Genomic DNA, 26,481 nt, shown 5'->3' with positions numbered 1-26,481 from the left:
TGTCGAATTGCTACGGCGAACGTAGAAATGAGAAAAGTTATAACACCGTGTTATAATTCCACGGCGACCTTACGGCCTGTAAAATATAGCCATACGGCGTAGGGCCACCCTGAGGCCAGCTCAGAAACTCTGCGGCCGCCGCACGTTTCTGTAAATTCAGAGGGCGTACGGCTGCCGTATCCTCGCCGTAGAGCAAATGTGACTTAGGCCTTCGGTCTTAGAAATTGTAGAGACCGAAAACGTGGGGTTGCCGTACGGTCTTTGATTTGATGTCGCACGGTGACCTTTGGGTGTTCCTGCGGCGGCCATAGAATTTTCAAGGCAGACGTAAGGTGCCCGCAAGGCAACCGCAGGGGGGCCCTAAGGCGAACGTGCGGCCAGAAGGACGGTAACGAATGGGTTAATTTTATTTTTTTTTAAACCAGTTTTTTTCGGCTTGTCGACTTGCTACGGCGAACGTAGAAATGAAAAAAGTTATAACTCCGTGTTATAATTCCACGGCGACCTTACGGCCTGTAAAATATAGCCATACGGCGTAGGGCCACCCTGAGGCCACCTCAGAAACTCTGCGGCCGCCGCACGTTTCTGTAAATTCAGAGGGCGTACGGCCGCCGTATCCTCGCCGTAGAGCAAATGTGACTTAGGCCTTAGGTCTTAGAAATTGTAGAGACCGAAAACGTGGGGTTGCCGTACGGTCTTTGATTTGATGTCGCACGGTGACCTTAGGGCGTTCCTGCGGCAGCCATAGAATTTTCAAGGCAGACGCAAGGTGCCCGCAAGGCGACCGCAGGGGGGCCCTAAGGCGAACGTGCGGCCAGAAGGACGATAACGAATGGGTTAATTTTTTATTTTTTTTTACCAGTTTTTTTTTTTTTCGGCTTGTCGAATTGCTACGGCGAACGTAGAAATGAAAAAAGTTATAACTCCGTGTTATAATTCCACGGCGACCTTACGGCCTGTAAAATATAGCCATACGGCCTCGGGCCACCCTGAGGCCACCTCAGAAACTCTGCGGCCGCCGCACGTTTCTGTCAATTCAGAGGGCGTACGGCCGCCGTATCCTCGCCGGAGAGCAAATGTGACTTAGGCCTCAGGAACTGTTGTGGCCTGTTCCAAGTCAAGGCATTGTTGAGCAGGCTGAACAAAATGGCGATTTAAGACCCGAGAAAGCTGATAGAGGACTCAGGGGCTCACCAAGCATGATGCCTTGATAAAGGATAATTAAATGAGGCCGTTAATTATCTTCAAAAGGAGTGTTTCAATTAACCCAAACTTCCAATTGTCAGTCATGCACTTCCTTGGAGTATTTTTTAATATGCATGCAAAGTTTCAGTCTGATAGGTTTTATGATTTTGAAGTTTGGAGGAGATACACGGACTGATTGATTGACTGACTGACTGGCACACACTGACTTGACCACTGAACGGATCAGGACGCAACAAACAAAAGTACAGTCGAGTAAGGGGTAGAAATGGCAATAGCAGGGTTAAAGGACAAAATACATGGAGAATTGGACAAATAATGGCTGTGGAAGGAAGGACGGGTAGAGGAGGACGCATGGGATGGACAAGGTGAATGCAGAAGCGAACTCTCAGGAAGGAAAAACTGGAAATTTGGAAGGAGCTGGAGATATTGCCCCACAACCCTGCTGTTGATGCCACCACATCCTTCTCCTTCTACCGTTCTTTTCATTCTGTTACTTCCTTATCCGTTCTGTGTTCTCGTTCCTCCATGAGGCTCAACACTCCATACAAAAAAATCCCTCCAACATCGGGTGTTTCAAAAAAAGTGGACTATTTGAACGTTTTATTGTAGAAAAATTACAAAAGGTAGCAAGTTCAGGGATACATTGATGGACAGCATACACCATGCCATTTTCAAATCACTCATTATCCTGCTTGTACTCTGCCTCTGTTCAAGCAGGCTTTGATCCAGAATCTCTCACAATATGATTGTTCACTTGGTCCTTGGTAACACTTCGCAGGCTGCCACTGTTGCCTTTATTTTGATTTTTCACTCTTCCATGTGCTTGGAAGTGCTCCACAAACCGCTGAATGCTCCCATTGGAAGGTCCATCACAGGTGTGAACATTGTAATACTGACAGTATTGCCGGCGCACCTGCACGTAAGATTATGTCTCAAATCACAGTCATGATTTTCACTTTTTCCGCTGTGAACCCCATCGTTGACGTAGGGTCCTGCTGACTCCTTGTTCAAAATGGAATATCACCACCACCACCATAACCTGCAAGAGAGAAGGGTATAGCGTTAGAAACGACAGAATACCAGGCTGCTCAAATCGTCCACTTTTTTGAAACACTCTGTACCTGTAGGTAGTTCAGTTATTTTAGAACAAATGAAACGGAAACAGAGCACCACTTAGGATCGTCACACCTGTAGTAGTTGTAATAGTAGTAGTAGTAGTAGTAGTAGTAGTAGTAGTAGTAGTAGTAGTAGTAGTAGGAGTCGTAGTAGTTTTACAACGAGGTGAACAGAAATTCTTGCATAACATCTCACAGGTGTGATGGTTTTCCAGCATCATTCATCCACAGATGGAATGAGGACGATGAGACCAACATCATCAATGATACCTGCCTCTAACTTTCAATTCTGATCGACCTCGAGCACCGACCACAATGGATCCACCGCCCTCCTCAATACTTATGGACTCTTTCACTAGCTTCTGACTACAAATGTGGTGAATTCAGATATGAATGACATACAACTGGACTAACATGCTAACTTGTTTTACAGTGTTCGTCCGTTTTACTATTTTCGCTGATACCATCATCGTACGTCTCCATTGATTAACGATGCATTTTGACCATGCTCAACATATATCTTGGTGCTAAGTGTGGACGATGAACGGTGGGTGTTGAGGAGGACGCATGGGGTGGACAGTGTTTATCGTTATCATGTTGGTTGGTACACATGGTGATATACAAATGTGCTTTCTCTTGTTTATTTTGATTTCATTTGATTACTTTTAAATTTGATCAATGGAGTTATTGGGGGGAGGGGGGGACATAGATAAGGGTAAGGATGTACTAATATAAGTTAGATAGCTCAATCCTTCAGAAGGAGTTACATCAGGCAGGAAACCTGAAGTGTGAGATGTCGTGAGATCAGAGGAGTCGAGGATCGGTGGAATATCCAAGCGCCATATCTATATCTTTTGTTTCGTTAAAGTATTCCAGATTTTGTTGGTGACAACACCTTATACAGTACAATGCATTGAGATACCACTCGGCTTTATGTTTTTTCATTGAGAAATTGAGGTTCGTGGAGTGGCTACAGAAGTATTTAGTGAATTGCCAATTTGGCAAAAACATTTGATGAAGGAAGCAGTTGCCATTTTGAGACTGGTCGAGGTGTGAGTAGCTGTCGAGGAAAGTGGGTGGGTGTGGTGTATTTTTTGATTGTGAATGATTCCTCGGTACAGATCCTGCGATGGTCAGCTCTCAGGAGAGCGAGATGACAATTGCACTGAGATAGTTGTTTGAATAGTAAGAGTGTGTCGACATAAGCTGACGTGTGTGTGTCATTTTGACAAAGGAAAGATGTTCTAATTGCCTTGGATACTATATGTGTATCTAGTTTCCTTTCCGCTGTACAATCAGGTACCTGCTGCCATTAAACACACTCTTGATTGAGATATAATGTTTTGAATTGAAGCCCCAGAAGATTGACGCTGCTTGATGAAGGATAATTTATTTATTTATTTTATTTCTTCCCTTGTACATTTTCAGCACATCACCTTTCCTTTGCACCACTGATTCATCCTTTCTCTCTCCCAGGGAGTACTCTTCCTACTCCCCCCCCCCAACCCACTACTTTCTCTCGTGTTTAGCTTGTGGTCGTCTACTTCCGATGCCACCTCCATCATTTTTCTCCTCCCACCGTCGCCATCACATGTCTCGTTTTTCTGTCACCATCACTTTCTTCTCGCACCATGGCCATCACTTTCTTTCTGATTACGCCATTGCCAACGCCTTCCCTCTTCACGCTGTTGCAAATGCCCTTCCTTCCCTCATCACGGGGCCTCTGTCACTGCATCTCTTCTTGTGCCACCACATCTCTTGTGCCTCCGCATCTCTTCTTGCGCCGCCGCATCTCTTCTTGTGCCGCCGCATCTCTTCTTGTGCCACTGCATCTCTTCTTGCTCTGCCATATGTCTTCTTGCACTGCCGCATGTCTTCTTGCGCCGCCGCATCTCTTCTTCCACCGCCGCATCTCATCTTGCACTGCCGCATCTCTTCTTGCGCCGCCACTTCTCTTCTTGCGCCGCCACTTCTCTTCTTGCGCCGCCACTTCTCTTCTCACACCGCCTCATCTTTTCTTGTGCGACGCTTCTCTTCTTGGGCTGACACTTCTCTTCTGCACCACTGCCGCTGCCGCTTATTCTTGCACCACTGTCATATCTCTTCTTGTGCCACCACCACCCTCCCCTCCTTGCACCACCACGATCCCAACCTCCTTTCCCACCGCAATCCCTCCCTCATTTCCCCACAACCACTTCTCTCCTCCTTGCACAACCACCACCCCTCTCCTCCTTGTGCCACCACCACTCCTCCCCTCCTTGCATCACCACCACCCGGCCACTCCCTTCACATTCTACCACCTAGCCTTCTTCTCTTGGTGCCGCCCCCTTAGTAATGCCATTCTATGATTCATCATCTCCCACCATTCCTCCTTTTGTCTTGCACCTTTTACTTTTCTTGTTTTATTACCTTTATTGATTGTTGTTGTTTTGAGGGAAAGAGGCTGTGAAATGACAAAACAGACACCTGGAGACTTAGCTGAGTCTCCTCCATCAAATCTACACTCTACAAGTGAAGCATTAAGTGATTTATTCGGTGGTCGCTGCTAGACTACCCTTATTCTCAGTTTTTCCGTCTGTCTGTACGTTTGTATGTATGTATGTTTGTTTGCATGTAATGGACAGCTCGGGAGGCCAGAGGAGTCAACCGATTTTGATGAAACTTGACAGGTAGGTTCATACCAGGATCTAGTTGTATGCTTTTGAGCACCGTTGCTATGGACGCCACCGTTGCCTAGAAACGGGACTTTGAAATTTTTGAAAAATCTTTTAAAAAATTAAATTTTTCGAAAATCAAAAATCGGCTTCCAGGCTTTTATGCGAAATATAATCAACCTCTTTGCTAAAAATTTTCAGCCCCATCCGTCAAAAACTGTACGACTCATATGCAATTATGTAGCGACCACCCATGTCGCCTACCGGCTTGTCCAATATAATTGTCCCGTGTGGTTAATGGCAGTACAAACCATACATCTTCCATTTCTACAATTTGGTTTGTACAAAGTTGAGCCCTCGCTCCATTAAAGGCAGGAAAGCATATTTATGGAAACTGTATCCCTTGAGGTTGTTGGTTATTGTGGTTAGGCCTCCTCGACCATTGAAAAGCTTTAAATGTTGTAATTCATGGTTTAAAATTGTTTGCATAACTCTCTTTTTGTCAAATGGATTTCACTAGTGGCCACAATGGAGCTGAGTTCAATAAATGTACATCTTCCCTCGCATCGAACACGAGTGGAAGGACCTTGTGCATTTGATATTCATGAGGACACAAGGACAAGTACCATTTGTGCATCCCTCCTACCACCACCCTTCCCTCCTTGAGTCACCACCAACTCTCTCCTCCTTGCGTCATCATCGCTACCCCTCCTCCTCGTGCCAACACCACCCTCCAATCCTGTTTGTATTACATGTAAGATACGGATGTTGGTAGCCATCATGTTACTGCTACACAAGTACAACACACATTCGATAGACAATGGACAAATCAGTGTTACATGTACATGGGATTGGGACCTGGAGAAGAAAAAAGCAGCACGTATGATTGACGGGAAAAAATTCCTCGATGCCTCCTTGCCATTTCAAAGATGAAATATATAAAGGGATCATCAGTTTACTGCAGCAGTTGCTAAACTCGTTCCCTGGGATATTCCATTTCAACCGGTTGTCTCGCACCAAGTTCACCGTGGAGACTTGAATAATGAAGATCATCGTTGGAGTTCCTTAAAACCAAGCCACGAGGCCAGAAGTCACGTGTGGGGAATCTAAACAATGTCGTGCGCACACACACACGGCCAGAACCAGGGCAACATCACCGTCACGCCGTTGAACATTTCATCCGTGGACATGGAAGAATCACCCTGAATGACACCCCACGAGCAAGAAGCCGAAACATGGAAACCATGATTGACCCAATTCCTGTCACCATAGCAACCTTCCTCTCCAGAATTATCATATCCAATTTCCCACGGTCTAAGCTCTAAATTGTGTTCAGAATATTTGACATGTAATTTGTGCTGGCGGCTTTATTATTCATTTTTTTTGTCTTGTTTACACGGTTGTGATCTCCGGTCGAAGTGAATTTGGCCTGTTGTGACTCCTTGGGATAATATGGGTGCACCATTGACTTGTAGATCTTCCTCTGATACAGGTGAGGGTGAACGTCGACTTGTAGTTTTTATGTCATAATTGTGGTGTGGCCTTGATAACTGAAGCGTCAGACTTTGCTCTCGAAGCCGTTCAAGTCTCATGGCCTTTGGTCTTTAACAACTTTGGCCCTTGGTGTTTTGATTTAGTGGCGTCTCCTTACGTAATTGTTTTGTTTTGATTTTTTTTGTCAATTTTGTATTTCCTCCTTTCCAATGACCTTTTGGCTTCACAACTTGGTTTGACACTCACAAATCTTTGATGTGCTCAACCCTTTATTTTGAGAATGTCCTGGGGGGGGATGAGGTACTTGTTGATGATGAGTGTGATTGGAGAAAAAAAAACATGCCTAAGACATCCTCCTATCACCTTTAGCTGCCATAAAAAAAAATAAATGACCGTTTTTACAGCCATTTTTCCCTGCTGTGCAGGGGTTTGGCTTTTGGTGAGGCAATGTTTTATGGCCGGATGACCTTCCTGACGCCAACCCTGGTCGCCTCTTACGACACACAGGGATATGGTACACCTATTCTAACCGGGGCATACACCGGGACCAGTACACTGGCACTCATTTCGCCGACCTCGGAAGGATGACAGGCTGAGTCAACCCCCTGGTGTTAATTCAGCAGCCAACGGGGGTTGAACTCAGGACACTGGGATCCCAAGCCGCCACCCTAACCACTAAGCCAACACCAGGCTACTTTAGCTGCCATACTTTTTTTTTAACCCGTTGCTGCTGGTCGTGCCGAAGCAGACCCTCTGTATGCTTTGTTGCGGGACGTTGAGGTTGCTGGCTTATGGCACGTGTCGTCACGTTTGTGGACATCCAAGGTGTTCGATGATGAAAGCTCGTCAAATGGTCACCTGTTTGACCTCCTGGGAAATGTTGGGAAGGCTGATTGTTTTTCTAATCACTTGAAAAGAACAAACATCTTCTTTTATTTTCGTTATTATTATCCTTTTGAGGAAAGCTCTTGCTGTCTCTTACCGGTGCATACCTTTTAATGGGTTAAATATTGTTACACAGAACCTATCTTTTGAATTGTTTTATTTCCGCCCTATTGTCTGCCATTGGTGGTTTGTAGCTCCGATTCATACCAATTCCAGCAAGGCCAGGCTGGGCCTGCGACCCGACATTGACGCCCCCGAGCTGTAGTCAGGCTGACTCTCTCTCTCTCTCTCTCGACGATGATTTATTCTGTGCAAGTGCACAGTGCCTGGACAGCCATGCTTCTGTGCTCCCTCTCGCCACCTCGAGGAAGATTTCCTTCAGTACTAACATTGTGCTGCGATTGGTGTGCTCTTGCCAGCTGTTGCCAAGACTGATGGCTTGCTTGAGCAATCGCCTCGATCTAGTTAGGGGAGCATTGGAGGTGGTGGTTTGATTGGTTGTATAAGTGAGGGGTGGAGGAGGGTTGGGGTAGGTAGGAAGGAGGCGGAAAGCTGGCGAACTGGGTGTGGAGTGAATCGCTTATTAGACAAAGGGACTTCTCCACATCCTTTCCTTTCTGTAACATCTCTCTCCTATTTCTCTTGATCTCCATTTTTATCCACTCAACCATTACATTCTAATTCGCTCTCGAAGCATTCGGGATTAGCACGCTCGACATCGACGATTGATATTGCCGAGGGGGTACAAGGATTGGGGGGGGCTTGTGGCCCTCCGAGGAGGACCTCGGAGGGTCGGGCTCCCCCCTGGACCGATCAAACACGCCCTTCTTCCCCGACAAGTGTATCCTGTGGCCTTTTTGCTAGTGGGGTTTTCTGTGGTGTGCACCTGCAGGCGAGTCAGCTGGGTGTCTACCGTGCTTTTGTGGACAACTACAAATCTGCAGTGGAGACCGCTGAGAGATGCTGCCAAGGAAATGCACAATTTGCAGAGATTTCTGAGGTGAGACGACCTGCACTTGAACCTGTGTTGTAATTTGGTTTTGCTGGTAGATCGTGGAGTTGCTTTCTCTTGTCTTGGCTCTTTAATCTTCACCCTCGTTTGATGAGCGCCGTATGCTCATTATCATGCCGCCTGAAATTGCAGTCCAACCAAGTGGTGAATGAATTGTGTTGAGGAACCTGTAGGTATACATGTGTGTACATAATAAAACCAGACTCCGTTGAGTAATGGTTCGAGCAACTGCTTTGAGTCTGGGACGTCGGTGGTTCGAACACCATCCTTGTCATCCCACAGACTTTACAAAAAAAATGGTCAGTGCTGCTTTCTTGCTGGACGTTGAGCATTTTAAAAGACAGAACACGGACAAACAATGCTGGGAAGGCAATGGCAAACCACACAGTATACCCCTTGCCAACAAACTGCTTTGATGTGGCTGGCAACCTTTGTGTGTCTATTAGATCGTCAAACTATTTACCCTCCACCACCGAAGGGCGGGCAAGGTTATGTTTTCACACCTGTCCGTCCGTCTGTGAACAGGATATCTCAAAAACAACTAATTGATTTGATATTGGTGAAGATATGGATCCGGGTCGGAGAATTTTTAGAAGTGATTCTTTTACCATTGAGAGATTTAGCACGATATTTCAAAAAGTTGTGCATGGATTATGATAAAACTCGGTGGATGATTTGGGTGGATGACACAAGAGCAAGCCGATTTAGATTTTGCTTCAGGTCCGGATCCAGATCCGACCTATGGGTGGGATACAAAACGTAAACCGTTCAGCCTGGTGGAGGTATGCGCTCTATCTACTCAGTGCCGTTCTGGTTCTGTAATACTTCGCCAGTTATTGCAATCAGAACGGCGTGTTCTCGAAGATTACAGCTTTTCCTAAAGTACTTCCGCGAGGCAGCATCTTTTGAACAAAATGTATGACATTTGCCTTTGACGCGCTGTGTATTTATCAACCGCACGTCTGTAATTTAGATTCTCACCGGAAACTGGAACCGTAGACTTGTGCCAGTTACATCCCACAATGTAATCGTTCCTTCACTACCCCCCCCCCCTCACCCCGTCTTCCCAGGTTTCTACATCTAATCGTCAAATTTGTCCCAAATCCTTCCTTTTCCCCACCTTTTCTATTCCCAACAATCTTCTCTGCTTTCTCTTTTTCCCTGATTATTTGATTTTTATTTTTTTTTTCATTTCTCTTATTTTACTTCTAGAACTTGAAGGTGCGCAGCAGCAAGGAAATGAAGGAGCAAGCTTCAAAACACACCCTGGAAGGTTAGCAGTTTGAGGAAACATTTTTGGGGAAAAGTGGGGTATGTTCACAATTGTTTAATATGATGCGTCGGCATGGTGGGGTTTGGGTTGAGGGTTGCGCTTCGGGGCATGGGGGCACAGGGTCGCTCTTGGGGTGCGTGGGGTGCCACAATGTCCCCAAACTGTAACAGTGTTTTGGAGATGTGGAGGCAGAAGGTTGTATCTTGGGGGTTGTGGGGTGGAATTGCTGTGATTGGGGGACTTGGGATGGAAGGTTCTGTTTTGGGGATGTAGCCAGCAGAAGGTTGCATTTTCAGGTTGTGGGGCAGAAGGTTGCACTTTTGGGATGTTTGAGGCACAATGGCATGCCTTGGGGATGTATGGGGAACAGTATAAGTTTTTTTTTTGGGGGGGGGGATACATAGTCAAGGCTCATGGAAGAACTGATACTAGCACATTGAACAGATCTTGATGCAACAGAACAAAAGGAACAGGAGAGAGAGAGAGAGAGAGAGAGAGAGAGAGAGAGAGAGAGAGAGAGAGAGAGACAGAGAGAGAGAGAGAGAGAGAGAGAGAGAGAGAGAGAGAGAGAGAGAGAGAGAGAGAGAGAGACAGAGAGACAGAGAGAGAGACAGAGAGAGAGACAGAGAGAGAGACAGAGAGACAGAGAGAGAGACAGAGAGACAGAGACAGAGAGACAGAGACAGAGAGACAGAGACAGAGAGACAGAGACAGAGAGACAGAGACAGAGAGACAGAGACAGAGAGACAGAGACAGAGAGACAGAGAGAGAGACAGAGAGAGAGACAGAGAGAGAGACAGAGACAGAGACAGAGACAGAGACAGAGACAGAGACAGAGACAGAGACAGAGACAGAGACAGAGAGAGAACATCAACAGCAGACCTGAAGACCAAGATAGAGGGAGGTCGATATAATCAATGTGTTTGGGAAGGAATGGGGGCAGGAGAGGATGCATGGGGAGAACAAGAAGGGAATTCTCAGAATGGAAAACTGGAAATTTGGAAGGAGGAGGGATTGGGATGGGCTGAGGGGCAGTGGGTAGGAGGTTAATGAAGGTAGATAATGGATATTTTTTTTTTCAATTGGGGGACGATCTGAGATGGTGGTAAACAGCTTTCTTGAAGACCTGGTGGGAGGAATGAGATTGAAGAGGATGTGGAAGTTGATTCCACAGGCTGGAAAAAAAAGAGGAACAAACAAGTGGAGGTGAGCAGTGATCCTGGATTTTGGTAGCTTCACCAGTAGAAGGTTGAAGGTGGACCGTGTGAACCCTGCAGAAATCTGGGGCGGAGGGGGGGTGGCGAAGCATGGAAAGCACAGAAAGTGCAAGACCAGATAGGAGGTCGTAGAAGACAGAGAGACCACCAACCTGTCTGCGATGTCGAAGTGATAGAGTGATAAGCCCATACACTCAGCTTCAACACAGAAGATTCCAATGATCTTGAAGGCCTTGGTTTTCATGGCATCAAGCTGAGCAAGGTGTGAGGCAGGGGAGCCAGCCCAGAGGAAAGGGCAGTACACTATCAAGCTCCGTATGATGGCCTTACAGGTGGATAGGAGTTCAAGTGTGCCAAGTGAGGGGCGTTGCATGACGGAGGATCCCATGTTTGAAATATGGTTTGCCCAAGATATATCATGGCTGATAGTGAGACCCAGGAGTATGAATGACTGCACTTCCTCAAGAGGATTGTGAAGAAAGTGGAGAGGAGGGTGTTCCAGACAGTCCTTTCGGAGCGAGATAGTGAGAGTGTGAGGTTTGTCAAGATTGAAAGACATATTCCAAGTGTTTGACCATCTTATGTTAGCTATGAGAGTAGAGGAAGTCACGAAGCCAAGTGTGGAGTTGGCCTTGGATGACATAGGCAGAAAGTTTGCAAAGCAAGGCAAGATGCCAGACTATCAAAAGCTCAAGATATGTCCAGAGAGATGGCCTTGATCTCATTTCTGACATTGAGGACCTCCATCCAGTTTGGTGAGTGGAAGCCAGAATGACCTTTTCTGAATCTTCAACAGTTTGGGGACGTTGGGGCACAGTTTTGCAGTTTGGAGATGTTGGGGCAGAGTGTTACATTTTGGAGATGTTGCGGCAGAGTGTTACATTTTGGAGATGTTTGGGCAGAGTGTTACATTTTGGAGATGTTGGGGCACAGTGTTACATTTTGGAGATGTTGGGGCACAGTATTACATTTTGGAGATGTTGAGGCAGAGTGTTACATTTTGGAGATGTTGAGGCAGAGTGTTACATTTTGGAGATGTTGGGGTTCAGTGTTACATTTTGGAGATGTTGAGGCAGAGTGTTACATTTTGGAGATGTTGGGGTTCAGTGTTACATTTTGGAGATGTTGGGGCACAGTGTTACATTTTGGAGATGTTGGGGACACAGTGTTACATTTTGGAGATGTGCCACAGTGTTACATTTTGGAGATGTTGGGGCACAGTGTTACAGTTTGGAGATGTTGGGGCACAGTGTTAGTTTGGAGATGTTGGGGGCACAGTGTGACACTTTGGAGATGTTGCGGACACAGTGTTACATTTTGGAGATGCTGGGGCACGGTGTTACATTTTGGGGGTTTTGGGGCACAGTGTTACATTTTGGAGATGTTGGTGCACAGTGTTACATTTTGGAAATGTTGGAGCACAGTGTTACATTTTGGGGATGTTGGGGCACGGTGTTACATTTTGGGGGTTTTGGGGCACAGTGTTACATTTTGGAGATGTTGGTGCACAGTGTTACATTTTGGAAATGTTGGAGCACAGTGTTACATTTTGGGGATGTTGGGGCACGGTGTTCCAATTTGGGGATGTTGGGGCACGGTGTTACATTTTGGAGATGTTGGTGCACGGTGTTACATTTTGGAGATGTTGGGGCACAGTGTTACATTTTGGAGATGCTGGTGCACGGTGTTCCATTTTGGGGGTTTTGGGGGCACAGTGTTACATTTTGGAGATGTTGGTGCACAGTGTTACATTTTGGAGATGCTGGTGCACGGTGTTCCATTTTGGGGGTTTTGGGGGCACAGTGTTACATTTTGGAGATGTTGGGGCACGGTGTTCCATTTTGGGGGTTTTGGGGGCACAGTGTTACATTTTGGAGATGCTTGTGCACGGTGTTCCATTTTGGGGGTTTTGGGGGCACAGTGTTACATTTTGGAGATGTTGGGGCACAGTGTTACATTTTGGAGATGTTGGGGCACGGTGTTCCAATTTGGGGATATTGGGGCACAGTGACACGCTTTGGGGTGGTTGTTGTGGTTTTTAATGCAAGGTTACCATTCCTTGCCCAGATCCAAATATGGGTGTTTGTTTTATTCTTTTAGTTTCCTTTCTAAGCATTAATATCATTCCTTCCTGTGTGTTGAAAGCTATTTTTATGCATGATTTTCATGGTTTCCTCACTCTCACACCTCCTTTTCTGTTTCCACACCCTCTCCCCCTTGCCCCTCACCACCCACACCCGATATGCACCCCAAGCTTTGTTGTACAAGCCTGTGGATCGAGTGACACGAAGTACGCTGGTGCTGCACGTGAGTCGGAATTTTTTCTGCTCTAGTTATTCTGGTGGTCGGGGAAGGACGGGGTCGGTGGGGGGGAGTTAACGGGAGATCGTAATGATGTGCTGGTTTGTGGTTCGTTAATGGAGTCGAAGTCCTCGTATCATCTTGCATTTGATAACATTCGTAATACCCGCTTCCTCAGGGAGCAAGAATATTTGCCTTCAGAACTGCCCTCGCTTCCCTTCCTCAATATCCGCTTCCTCCAGCAGGGGTGCAGTTGCTAGAGCACTTGCACTATTTCCTGTGTACAGGAGAAAATCGCAGTTTGTCTCCTCACACTCGCGGGGGGATTGAGAGGGGTAAGGGAGGATGAGGGAGGAAGAGTGGAGGTGAGAGACTTGTTTTGTTCCCATGGTCTGACCCTGGATACCCTCAGCATGTATTTTTAAATTTCCTGGACATTGGCCCAGCCGTTTTCGCTTCTATAATTATCAGACGTACAAACACACGTACTGCACAGAGAACTTCCATGTTTTCGTACGATGCCAGGCCACTTTCCATCAGAGTTCCATCCTCGCAATATTCCGAACGATGAAGTCTTCCCATTTCAGAAATCATGTTGTTTTGCCGGATTCTGAAGATTACCCACATCACCCATTAGAATGAAAACGTGCTTATTATCACGCGTTGGAATCCCCAAAGATGGAATGCCGTTTCTCTTTCTGTTGGCATTTTGTATTTTTAATGCTTCATGCTTTGTGGAGGAGTGTTGTGGTCAAGGCACTCAGGCGGAAGATTGGTACCATTGGGCCTCACCCCTTATAAAGGGAGGAGAAGGCGGAGGAGGAGGAGGAGAAGGAGATGCTTTGTGGTCAGAGTCCTCTTGATTGAACGTTTTGACCATGATAACAGAATACCCCATCTGACCATGAATATAGTGAAGAATAATCTCCGAACCATCCATGTTCATGAGTTGACACCACCATGTGTTCCTGGCGTGTCATCGTCGTCGTGTTCGGGATTTAACGTAATTGTATCGCTCACCCGACACGGCGTGTGTCGTAAATGTTTTGCCGTCGTAGCACATCACCAATTACACACAGGTTTTGATTAACTCCACCACACATAGTTACGATAACATGTTAAACCAACGCAAGCCATCCTCGATCCTTGCCCCTTTGCTGCGGTCGAGGGAATTGCTTCACTTTTCCTGAAGAACCTCCCGAATGATGAACGACGCTGAGGTCGATCAGTGTCATCCGATTCCTCGAATGCTCCGGCTGTTTTACAAATCCCCATTGAAGTTTTGTTTCTGTGTAAGTCACATTTTACTGTGAATGGACCAACAACAAAACTGGATTGTGGCAAACCGATCGAAATATAATTTAAAGTCTCTTAAATCACCGTTGCCTCACCTTGCTCGAAGCTCTCATCAGCTTTCCACCTATAATTATATCGTCGTTGCCCTTCGCTGTCAAAGATGGTCATTCACGTAAAATATAAGTGTGTGCAAACACGTGGGCCCGTGAGTTTGTTGATACAGTACTGCAGGACCAGCTTCTCAAAACAGCAACCACTCTCTGAGATAGCAAGCCGGGCAACCCGTGTCAAGGAATAGTCGAGAAGACCCGACGACCCGCAACCCGCACCGGCAGAACAACCATTGCTTTGGAAAGCAATTTGCAGATTGATTAGCGACTGGGTTCCTACTTTCTGCTTGGTAAACAGAGGCATTCAGAATTCGGGAATCTGCCTTGAACATCCCCCAAGGTGACGTCCCACCTGAGAATCGAACACCAAGACCCTCACTTGTGAGGCGGATGTGCTATCCATTGTGCTACGGGACACCAACAGCACACAACAGGAAGTAAAGCAGTTTGTGTTTTTGTCTTTCTTGGTATTTACTATCGGATAAAAAAATAAAAATGGTATACATTGTCGAGGCTCGTGGTAGAGCAAGTGCACTGAACGGATCAGGATGTAACAGACAAAACCATGACGCAAAACACGCGTGCGTGGAGAAGGAAATACTGAGGATTATAAACAGGAAAATTAGGAGAGATTTGGGGTGGGGTTAACGAGGGTAAAAAAAAAGATCATGGTTTTGGATTGGAGACGATCTGAGATGGCAGCGAACAGCTGTCGTGAAGACTTGGAGGGAAGAATGAGATTGAAGCGGATGCGTAGGTTGATTCCACAGGTGAGGAAAAAAGAGGAGCAAATGAGTGGAGGTGAGCAGTGATCCATGATTTAGGTAGTTTCACCAGAACGGGGTTGATGGTGGACTGTGTGAGCCCAGCAGAAACGTGGGGGAGGGGGAGTACAATGGACAGAAAGAGCAGAGGGTGCAAGACCAGAAAAGTTGGCGGAAGAAGACGGACCAATGACCTGTCTACGATGGCGAAGTGATATGCCGATAGACTCGGCTTCATTGTGGGGAATTCCATTGATCTTGAAGGCCTTTGTTTCTACTGTGTTAAGCTGAGCAAGGTGTGAGGCAGGTGAGCCAGCCCAAAGAGGACAGCAGTACTCCATCAAGCTGCGAATGAAGGCCTTCTAGGTGGATAGGAGTTCAGGTTTGCCAAGGAAGTACTTTCTACGACAGAAGATGTCCAGTCGCCGGCTGGATTTGGAGGCCAACTTCGAAATGTGATTTGTGCAAGAAAGATTATGGCTGATAATGAGACCCAAGAGTTAACCTCCTCAAGAGGATTGTTCAGAAAGCAGATGGGCATTTGCCAGACGGTTCTTTCGGAGAGGGACAGTAAGAGTGTGAGATTTGTCAGGATTGAAAGACATATTCCAAGTGTTTGACCATCTTGTGATTCTATCAAGGTCTGAAGAGAGGGAAGAGGCAACTACCTTGTCAATCTGAAGCACGATGGATGTCACAGCAGAGGATGGAGTCATCAGCAGATAGATAAAGAGGATTTTCCAGAGAGTCAGAGGGATCATTTATGAAGATTAGTAATTAGGACTGGGCCCAGAACACTGCCTTGGGGCACTCCAGCCTTGACAGGGAGAGGAGATGAAAGGATTCCGTTGAGAGCCACACATTGGCGACGAGAGTAGAAGAAGTCAGTAAGCCATGTGTGAAATTGGCCTTGGATGTCATGGGGGCATAGGCAGACAGTTTGGAGAGCAAGGCAGGATGCCAGACTATATCAAAAGTCAGTATTTTGGGAATGCAGTTTTTTTTGTCAATCTTTTGGGACTTCCACTGGAAACATGTAACCCAGTGCTACATGTTGGTGACTAAACCAACACCCCTCACTGACTTTACTAGGAGGGAGGTTGACTGTGATACCGTGCCAGAACTAAAAACCGTGCCAGGACACTGTGCCAGGACACCGTGCCAGAACTAGCTCCTTTCGGGAGTTATGGACCATCCAATACAGAGATGACATGTCTGAAAAAAACACCCAATGGGGGTAGGAAAATTTATTTTTCCATCGGGCCAAGTTACCCCCTCCTGCACAGTGGTGCTGTGAAGAGGTTTCCTTGTTTCAGGATGAGGTGAACATTCTGCCAGTTTTTCCTTTTATTCGTTTCCTCTGTAGCCCGACACATTTAGTGGCTCTCACACTTTTTCCGGGCGAATTTCAATTTTAAAAAAAATGTCCAAGATGTGTCCAGAGAGACGGCCCTGATCTCATGTCTGACATTGAGGGCCTCCATCCATTGTTGGTTGAGTAGAAGCAGCGTGTCCAAGGTGGAGTGACCTGGTCTGAATCCAAATTGGTGATCTGAGATGAGGTCGTTGGAGAAAAGGAAGGTTTTCATATCAATTGCAATGATGGATTCCATGACCTTGTTGATGATTGGAAGTAAGCTAATTGGTCTGTAGTTGAGGGGATCCGTTTTTGTACCTTTTATGGAGTGCAGTGATGAATGTGGATTTCCAAGGCAATGGAAGATGACCGAGGGCAAACGACAGGGTGAAAAGGGCGGAGAGGGGATGTGCAAGAACAGCAGAGCAGTTTTTTAAAGACACTTGAGCTGATGCCATCCGGTCCAGTAGCAGATTCAGAGTCGAGGGTTGAAAGAACCTTCTCCACCTTCTCGGGTACAAAACACACAGAGCCCAAGAGCAGTTGGGTACGACAGGGAATGGTGTGTACTGAGAGTGAGGGGTTGGGGACACAAGATTTTTAAGCAAACAGAATTGAGCCATTCAGCCTTCTCAAGAGCGGAATCGGCTGTGGTGCCATTTGAAGAGTGGGAAGGGATGGGTGGACTTATTGGAATGAACTGAGGTTGCCTTCAGTCGGATTTTACTTTCAAGAAGAGAAGGTAAGTTGTTTCATAGCAACTGCCTCGCCACAGGATTCAGTGTCCCATGGGCGGGATGAAGGGGACGATAATTGAAGACGAGATGGGATGAATCTGTGCGAGAGAGAGAGAGAGAGAGAGATAGAGATAGAGATAGAGATAGAGATAGAAAGAGAAAGAGGTAGGGAGAGAGAGAGAGAGAGAGAGAGAGAGAGAGAGAGAGAGAGAGAGAGAGAGAGACTGTGAGAGAGAGAGAGAGAGAGAGAGAGAGAGAGACTGTGAGAGAGAGAGAGAGAGAGAGAGAGAGAGAGAGAGAGAGAGAGAGAGAGAGAGAGAGAGAGAGAGAAAAAAAAAAAAAGAAAAAAAAAAAAGAAGAAGAAGAAGAGAAGGATTCTGTGGAAGAATTCCCAGGCTTAGTTAACATCAGGGCCAGTTGATATCGGAAACCAGTCCTGAAGAGAAACAGCTGATGCAGTCCCTGCCAATCTGTTTGAGTGAAATGTTAGACTCGCCAGCATTGAGGCGGTTCTCTGAGAATAGCCAGAGAAATGTTGACTTTCACAAGCATATGATCATATGAACCAACTGCAGCAGAGGAAGAGCATGAGACATATGTGGGAAAGTTAGTCATCACCAAGTCGTGAAGAGAGAAATCCAGGTTGGAAAGTTCACAGATTGAGTCAGTCAGTTCCTTTGAGTCACGGAAGTCCTTTGCTGAAGTTCTCCGTCTCGTGAGAGAGGTACCAACACCCGGCCAATTTTCATGGCGACAATTGAAATCACATATGAAGGAGAGAGTTGCGATGAGTGGATGAAAGTTTGTCCATGTTGTCTGATAGAGAGATGTAGATGGAGTCGTCACTGTTTGGGAGACGGTACAACACAGATGTGCCTGTTGTTTGCTTAATGGTTAGGGTGGTGGGCTTGGGATCTGAGGATCCTAAGTTCAAATCCCACTCGGCTGTTGAATTAGTACCAGGTGTGGTTGACTGCCTGTCATCCTTCCGAGGTTGGCAAAATGAGTGCCAGCTTGCTGCTATCCTGTGTCGGAGTGGTGACCCGTCCAGGATTGTGTCCAATAGCCAAGGAGACTGCTTAGGCAGCGCCAACGCTCTGTACAGAGTATGGTCCCAATGGATGGATGGACGACACAGATGAACAAGAGGTGGGAGCGGAGGGGAAGTCACAGCCAGAAGTACTCCTGGAGGTTGCGAGGTGTAAGGTCAGTACAGGGGGCAGTGAGAAATTGAGTTATTGATGTAAAATGCAACTCCACCACCAGGGCGTGGTTCAGGCCTATCAAAGCAGTGGAACCAGTAACCGGGGAGAGAGACTAAGGAGTCGGGGACATCCTGTGGGTGGAAGGATTCTGTTAAACCGATTATGTCTGGTTTAGCTGCAGTGACATGGATTGAGAGATCTGTCAGATTAGAGCACAGACCTTGGATGTTTGATATCCACACAGTTAGAGATGGAGGGGTGGGGGGGAGGAGGTATTGGGATGGTTAAGGATGGAGGGGGGGTTACGTGGGCAAGATGAGACTTCGTAGTGGGGGGTAAGGGGGGTTGGTAGAGGGGAAGGTTTGTTTGCGGGTGCTGCGGAAGGTTTGTGTGAGTGAGAGGTGCAGAGCAAAGAATGTATGGGGTGTAGGTGAGGGTTTGAGTGTGTGGGGTGTTGGTGGAGGTTTTAGAAGATGCAATATGGGAATATTGACTGGGTGGAGTGAGGAAGGAGGCAGAAAGGGGGGACATGAAGCTTTGAGGCAGTGGGGTGGGGGTGGCTACTTTTTATGATTCCATATTCCCAATTTTGACAGCTGGAGATAAAGATCACGGGATGGGGGGATTAGTACGCCTGTTAAACGCATGGAGAAATTCTGCGCTGTACGAGTAGGGGTGAGGGGGAAGAGGATTTGGTGTGGGGAGGGGGGCATAACGCAAGGATAAAGTGAGGACATGGAAGCGGAGTTCCCGGGAAAGCAAACTTTATATCCGAGGAAGGCCTTGAAAAAGGTCGTTAGGTCATTGACAATTCCAAACGAATAGCACAAAAAAGCAATATCACAAGATGCGTAATCACAAATCGTTCATCCAAACCTCGTTATGAACACGACCGTGACTTCATCCACGACAATTCATCGGGTGCCTCATTACATATCGAGATATTGTACTTATTTCCTGGAGACTCGTATCCTTCGAAAAGCTTTCTACCTTTTTAGATTTTTCTTTTTCTATACAACTACCAAGGCTCATGGAGGAGCTAATCAACAAAGGGCAGCAGTTTTGAAGACGACCAGAGGGTAGAGGTGGAGAGAAGATCGGTTGGGGTTGATGGACACGAGGAGGAATTACACAAAAGAAAAGGAAGTAACAATGGCTCGGAGAAGAATAGAAAGGGAAAGAATCACCGTTTGTGTGGAAGAGATCGCCGATGTCCATGAGTGAGAACATGAGGAAGCCATCGGGAGTGCATTTGAAAGACTGAAGTGAGGAGGCCGAGGTATCGGACACAGTTTGATGGTTACACTATCGAGAGAATAACGGGACCTGCGGTCTGGACTGAGGAAGGGTGAGCAGGTGTTGGTTTCTTGCAGAACAGGTGTGACCTGGGGTGGCTAGCAGAGGTAGCAGAGGGCTGTAAGAGCAAGGACAGATATAAGCTTGTATATAATAGAGAGTCCACCAGTGGGGGAGTGTTAGTCCCTGGGAATCCGCCTCCTGTATTGATATTCCATTGATGTGGATGGCCTCGTTTCTAACTGACTCAAGAGGAGCAGGGCCAGAAGCGGAAGCACCACCAGAGTGGGGAGCCATGCTACATGGAGATCCATATGAAAGCCTCTTCTACTGCGGTGAGCTTGGTGTGGCTCAGGAATCCCTCGCTCTCAGCTTTAACTTTAACTACAGATGTAGTAGGCTCATCGCTCTGAAAGGATGCTGTAGAAGTAGCACACTTACCTTTGAATTGTCTCAGTTCTGTTCTCAGCTCCACTATAATATGTCAGATTGGTGATTCACGTCAATGTGTGCACCATGTCTCGGATGGACGTTAAGCTAGGGATCCATCTGTTAGTATTACTTGGCTGATGTAAACGATCGAAGGTTTATTTTGTGAAGCGTGGGCGAATTATCATTGGCACCCTGGCCAATTTCCATCTTGCTAACCTGACACACGACTGGGAGGTCAATGGCGAACTACACAGCATAATTATTGCCATGAGACTGCTTCAGCACTACTGATTCTTTGTCGGCAGAATGAGATGAACCACCACCAACGGTCACGTCAGCTCTTTGACCTCAACCTGTCGTTCATTTTGTGTCAACCTAAAATGGTTCTTTTAAGAGAATGTCGATCAAATTATCAATATGGCTTCTACAGTATGGCTACCTATATGATACCTTTTACATTGTGACCCTACACCCTTTCCCTTATTATGTCCTAAATGTCCCTCATTCCAGGACCTTTTGAAGCACACACCCACCAACCACCCAGACTATCCACTGCTTCAGGATGCACTGCGCATCTCACAAAGTTTCCTCTCCAGCATCAACGAGGAAATCACACCACGGCGCCAATCGGTCACCGTGAAGAAGGGAGAGGTAACAACATTAACCCTTATGTTCCTTTTATTTATTTTTCTAACCATTGTACCTACTGTGCTTGGATTGGAGGGTTATCTGTGCAGGAGAAGACAAAGCAACGATTTGGTTTTGGTTTTTTTTTCACTTGGAAAAACATTTTCCTTTTGTAGATTTGGTAACTGCACTCACAGATTATAGGAACGTGAAAACAGCCACATGTATTGCCATCACGCAAAGCTGCACTGACTTCAAAGACAGAGCGATGCATGCAGTGCTGTCTCGCTACGCAAGAATCGGTGTGGCCTCGTCGTGCCTGGTGGGCAGAATGCTGAGTTAACAAGCTTGATTATACCTTTGGGCTCGTGTGAGAGCTATGAGTGGAATACGATCAGGTGGACAGGATTGGAGAGGGACAGACGAGCAGATTAATATATTTTGCAGAATAGACATCAATAAATCAAATAATTTGATTATGAACAATGTGATTACAAACCTCAAACTAGAGAGCATCTGAAAATGCAAAGCCCATCGGCATCCGCTTTGTATTCAGACGACTTCTTCTTCCGTATGCTGAGCATGACAAAAACAGCTACAAACTAGAATTTTTGGCCCCAACTCTCAATGGTGAAGAATCACTTAATTATTTCAAAAAAAACAAAAAACAATTGTCATGTCCGGTCAGGATTCGGATCTTCAGCAAAATGGAATCAATTCTTCCTCGTCACACACCCAACCTTTCCACCAAGTTTCATCTGAATCCATCCATAAGTTTTTGAGATATCCTGTTCACAGACAGACAGGCAGGGATGAAAACATAACCTTTGTCCACCTTCGGTGGCAGAGGTAAAAAAAAATACCAAAAAATTGATGAGATAAGGCAACCTTGACCTTTTGACCTCAAAACCAATTGGATTCAGTGACTCGATATGCAAACCTGGTGTTGGCTTAGCGGCTCGGTTGACTGGCTTAGGATCCTACGGTCCTGAGTTTGAGCACTGTTGGCTGCTGAATTAATACCAGGTGGGGTTGACTCAGCCTGTCATCCTTTCGAGGTCGGCAAAATGAATACCAGTGCACTGGGAGAGGGGCACAGCATCGGCGGCCCAGCCGCACTTCCAAGAAATGATAGTAAACCCTGATCCTGATCAAATTTCCAAGTTTATCAGATGGAAATTGATGATTTTGTGACCTTGACCTTTGACCTTTTGATCAAATGATGAACAAAATTGAACAAATTATGATCAAATAAATATCTTATCCATATTCTCATGATAAAACTTTGTTGAAAATTTAATGACAGAAGCTCAAATGGAAAAAGAGTTCCAGCCTAACCAGAAAAAAACACACACACACGTGATTTCAAAACCCCGTGTCCTGCTGCGCGGAGGACAGGCTGACAAGAGCAAAGTCGATAACGTGCCAACACAATCGCCATGCTTCCCAACAGAATCAAGGTTGAAAGGTGGCAAAAAGTTCCTCCAGCAATGATCCACAATAAAAATTTGAGTTAATTTCGAGTTAAAAGTCCCGACCCAGGTCAGGTCAGGCTTGGGAGGATGCACCGGAGCAGCGCGTCGCTGCGTCCACTTTCCGCCGGTACTCCAAAAGCCTCTGTCTGGCCATCCCCCAGGCAGATGCCTGGCCCATCCCCATCTCCTTGAGATACTGATCAACCTGCTGCAACCACGAGGCATGTCCCCCAGTTTACAATATCCCCCAGTTTTTTTTTTTTTTTTTTTCAAAAAGCCTGGGGACAACATGTGAAGTGGTGAGAGGGAGGGAAACATTTGTAGATCGTCATCTTCATATCAGACCTCAAATCAATCGGTGAGGAATTTGTAAAATCCGAGTAAGCCGAGTGAGAATGGTTGCACAAAAGAAAGTGACGAGATGCAGGTAAGAAAGGAGAAAGAAAGGAAAAGACCATTAAAACTGATTTTCTTTCTCACTATCATTGCATATCCATTCCAATTTGATGTTCATTAATGACCTCGACTGGAACTCTCATTTGCATAATCACTGTCATAAACATTGTTCTCAACGGTTCCACTCTTCCTGTTCGTGCTGTCAGTTATTTTTAAACATATCGATGGTTGTGTTGCTTCGTGCACGATTCCCTTGTGTTGTTCTGTCCCACCATGCTACGGCTCCTGTGTGCTCAGAGCCGCCAGTTGGTAAAGGATGGCTTCCTGGTGGAGCTGGCAGAAGGCACTCGAAAGCTTCGACACGTCTTCCTATTCACCGACCTGCTGCTCTGTGCCAAGTTAAAGAAGCAGGCTCCAGGGTGAGACCCGTTCAGCTGAACATGGACAAATTGACTGAGGGGTTAAAGGGGTATAATAAAGGTTACTTGTTTTTCAATTACATTGATGCTCAGCTCTCGAATTTATTCAGGCTGGACAGTTTACATTTTGTTACTAAAATCTATTCGGCTTGTTCTTGTTACCTACCCAACTCATCCACCAGTTTTGTCATAATCCTTTCTAAAAACTTTTTGAAATATCATGCGATATATATTTTTTTGGTCCTGTCTCTCAATGGTGAAGAATCACCCCTTTAAACCCCGAGCTCCTTGGACTTTTGGCTCCCCCACACTGGGTTCCCTGGAGAAAAATCCGGCCACTCAGGTATATGGAGGTTTGAATGGTGGGTGGTAAACTGGCCGCTCAGGTATATGGAGGTTTGAATGGTGACTGGTAAACTGGCCACTCAGGTATATGGAGGTTTGAATGGTGGGTGGTAAACTGGCCGCTCAGGTATATGGAGGTTTGAATAGTGGGTGGTAAACTGGCCGCTCAGGTATATGGAGGATTGAATAGTGGGTGTATGCCTGGTGTTGGCTTAATGGTTAGGGTGGTGGGCTTAGGATCCGAGTATCCTGAGTTCAAATCCCACTCGGCTGTTGAATTAATACCAGGTGGGGTTGACTCTGCCTGTCATCCTTCCGAGGTCGGCAAAATGAGTGCCAGCATGCTGGTATCCTGTGTCGGAGTGGCGACCTGTCCAGGATCGTACCCAATAGCCAAGGAGACTGCTTTGGCAGCACCAACGCTCTGCACAGAGTATGGTCCCAGTGGAATAGTGGGTGGTAAACTGGCCACTCAGGTATATGGAGGTTTGAATGGTGGGTGGTAAACTGGCCACTCAGGTATATGGAGGTTTGAATGGTGACTGGTAAACTGGCCACTCAGGTATATGGAGGTTTGAATGGTGACTGGTAAACTGGCCACTCAGGTATATGGAGGTTTGAATGGTGACTGGTAAACTGGCCACTCAGGTATATGGAGGTTTGAATGGTGGGTGGTAAACTGGCCGCTCAGGTATATAGAGGTTTGAATAGTGGGTGGTAAACTGGCCGCTCAGGTATATGGAGGTTTGAATAGTGGGTGGTAAACTGGCCGCTTGGGTACATGTAGTTTGAATAGCGAGTGGTAAACTGGCCGCTTGGGTATATGGAGGTTTGAATAGTGGGTGGTAAACTGGCCGCTTGGGTATATGGAGGTTTGAATAGTGACTGGTAAACTCGCCACTCAGGTATATGGAGGTTTGAATAGTGACTGGTAAACTGGCCGCTTGGGTATATGGAGGTTTGAATAGTGGGTGGTAAACTGGCCGCTCAGGTATATGGAGGTTTGAATAGTGACTGGTAAACTGGCCGCTCAGGTATATGGAGGTTTGAATAGTGGGTGGTAAACTGGCCGCTCAGGTATAGGTATATGGAGGTTTGAATAGTGACTGGTAAACTGGCCGCTCAGGTATATGGAGGTTTGAATAGTGGGTGGTAAACTGGCCGCTCAGGTATATGGAGGTTTGAATAGTGACTGGTAAACTGGCCGCTCAGGTATATGGAGGTTTGAATAGTGACTGGTAAACTGGCCGCTTGGGTATATGGAGGTTTGAATAGCGACTGGTAAACTGGCCGCTCAGGTATATGGAGGTTTGAATAGTGGGTGGTAAACTGGCCGCTTGGGTATATGGAGGTTTGAATAGTGAGTGGTAAACTGGCCGCTTGGGTATATGGAGGTTTGAATAGCGAGTGGTAAACTGGCCGCTTGGGTATATGGAGGTTTGAATAGCGAGTGGTAAACTGGCCACTTGGGTATATGGATGTTTGAATAGTGAGTGGTAAACTGGCCGCTTGGGTATATGGAGGTTTGAATAGCAAGTGGTAAACTGGCCGCTTGGGTATATGGAGGTTTGAATAGCGAGTGGTAAACTGGCCGCTTGGGTATATGGAGGTTTGAATAGTGAGTGGTAAACTGGCCGCTTGGGTATATGGAGGTTTGAATAGCGAGTGGTAAACTGGCCGCTCAGGTATATGGAGGTTTGAATAGTGGGTGGTAAACTGGCCGCTCAGGTATAGGTATATGGAGGTTTGAATAGTGACTGGTAAACTGGCCGCTCAGGTATATGGAGGTTTGAATAGTGGGTGGTAAACTGGCCGCTCAGGTATATGGAGGTTTGAATAGTGACTGGTAAACTGGCCGCTCAGGTATATGGAGGTTTGAATAGTGACTGGTAAACTGGCCGCTTGGGTATATGGAGGTTTGAATAGCGACTGGTAAACTGGCCGCTCAGGTATATGGAGGTTTGAATAGTGGGTGGTAAACTGGCCGCTTGGGTATATGGAGGTTTGAATAGTGAGTGGTAAACTGGCCGCTTGGGTATATGGAGGTTTGAATAGCGAGTGGTAAACTGGCCGCTTGGGTATATGGAGGTTTGAATAGCGAGTGGTAAACTGGCCACTTGGGTATATGGATGTTTGAATAGTGAGTGGTAAACTGGCCGCTTGGGTATATGGAGGTTTGAATAGCAAGTGGTAAACTGGCCGCTTGGGTATATGGAGGTTTGAATAGCGAGTGGTAAACTGGCCGCTTGGGTATATGGAGGTTTGAATAGTGAGTGGTAAACTGGCCGCTTGGGTATATGGAGGTTTGAATAGCGAGTGGTAAACTGGCCGCTTGGGTATATGGAGGTTTGAATAGCGAGTGGTAAACTGGCCGCTTGTGTATATGGAGGTTTGAATAGCGAATGGTAAACTGGCCGCTTGGGTATATGGAGGTTTGAATAGCGAGTGGTAAACTGGCCGCTTGGGTATATGGAGGTTTGAATAGTGGGTGGTAAACTGGCCGCTTGGGTATATGGATGTTTGAATAGCGAGTGGTAAACTGGCCGCTTGGGTATATGGAGGTTTGAATAGTGGGTGGTAAACTGGCCGCTTGGGTATATGGAGGTTTGAATAGCGAGTGGTAAACTGGCCGCTCAGGTATATGGAGGTTTGAATAGTGGGTGGTAAACTGGCCGCTTGGGTATATGGAGGTTTGAATAGCGAGTGGTAAACTGGCCGCTTGGGTATATGGAGGTTTGAATAGTGAGTGGTAAACTGGCCGCTTGGGTATATGGAGGTTTGAATAGCGAGTGGTAAACTGGCCGCTTGGGTATATGGAGGTTTGAATAGTGAGTGGTAAACTGGCCACTTGGGTATATGGAGGTT

General features: G+C 46.4%; 1 protein-coding gene across 4 annotated transcripts in view; it reads left to right on the top strand.

Annotated features, from left to right (window-relative positions):
* Positions 1–26,481, top strand: part of LOC147011232 (breakpoint cluster region protein-like) — a 194,939-nt gene that overhangs the window by 130,688 nt on the left and 37,770 nt on the right. For all 4 annotated transcript variants that reach the window (XM_085859219.1, XM_085859221.1, XM_085859220.1 and 1 more), the window contains 5 exons: positions 8,247–8,354; positions 9,579–9,639; positions 13,111–13,163; positions 20,865–21,005; positions 23,150–23,271. In XM_085859219.1, coding sequence (XP_085715345.1) covers positions 8,247–8,354; positions 9,579–9,639; positions 13,111–13,163; positions 20,865–21,005; positions 23,150–23,271 — 485 coding nt within the window. The remainder of the gene's footprint in view (positions 1–8,246; positions 8,355–9,578; positions 9,640–13,110; positions 13,164–20,864; positions 21,006–23,149; positions 23,272–26,481) is intronic.

Source organism: Eptatretus burgeri, chromosome 16 (genome assembly GCF_056783735.1).
Source record: "Eptatretus burgeri isolate ZD-2024b chromosome 16, Ebu_testis_v1, whole genome shotgun sequence".
NCBI lineage: Eukaryota > Metazoa > Chordata > Myxini > Myxiniformes > Myxinidae > Eptatretus > Eptatretus burgeri.
This window is presented reverse-complemented; position numbering and strand designations above follow the sequence as displayed.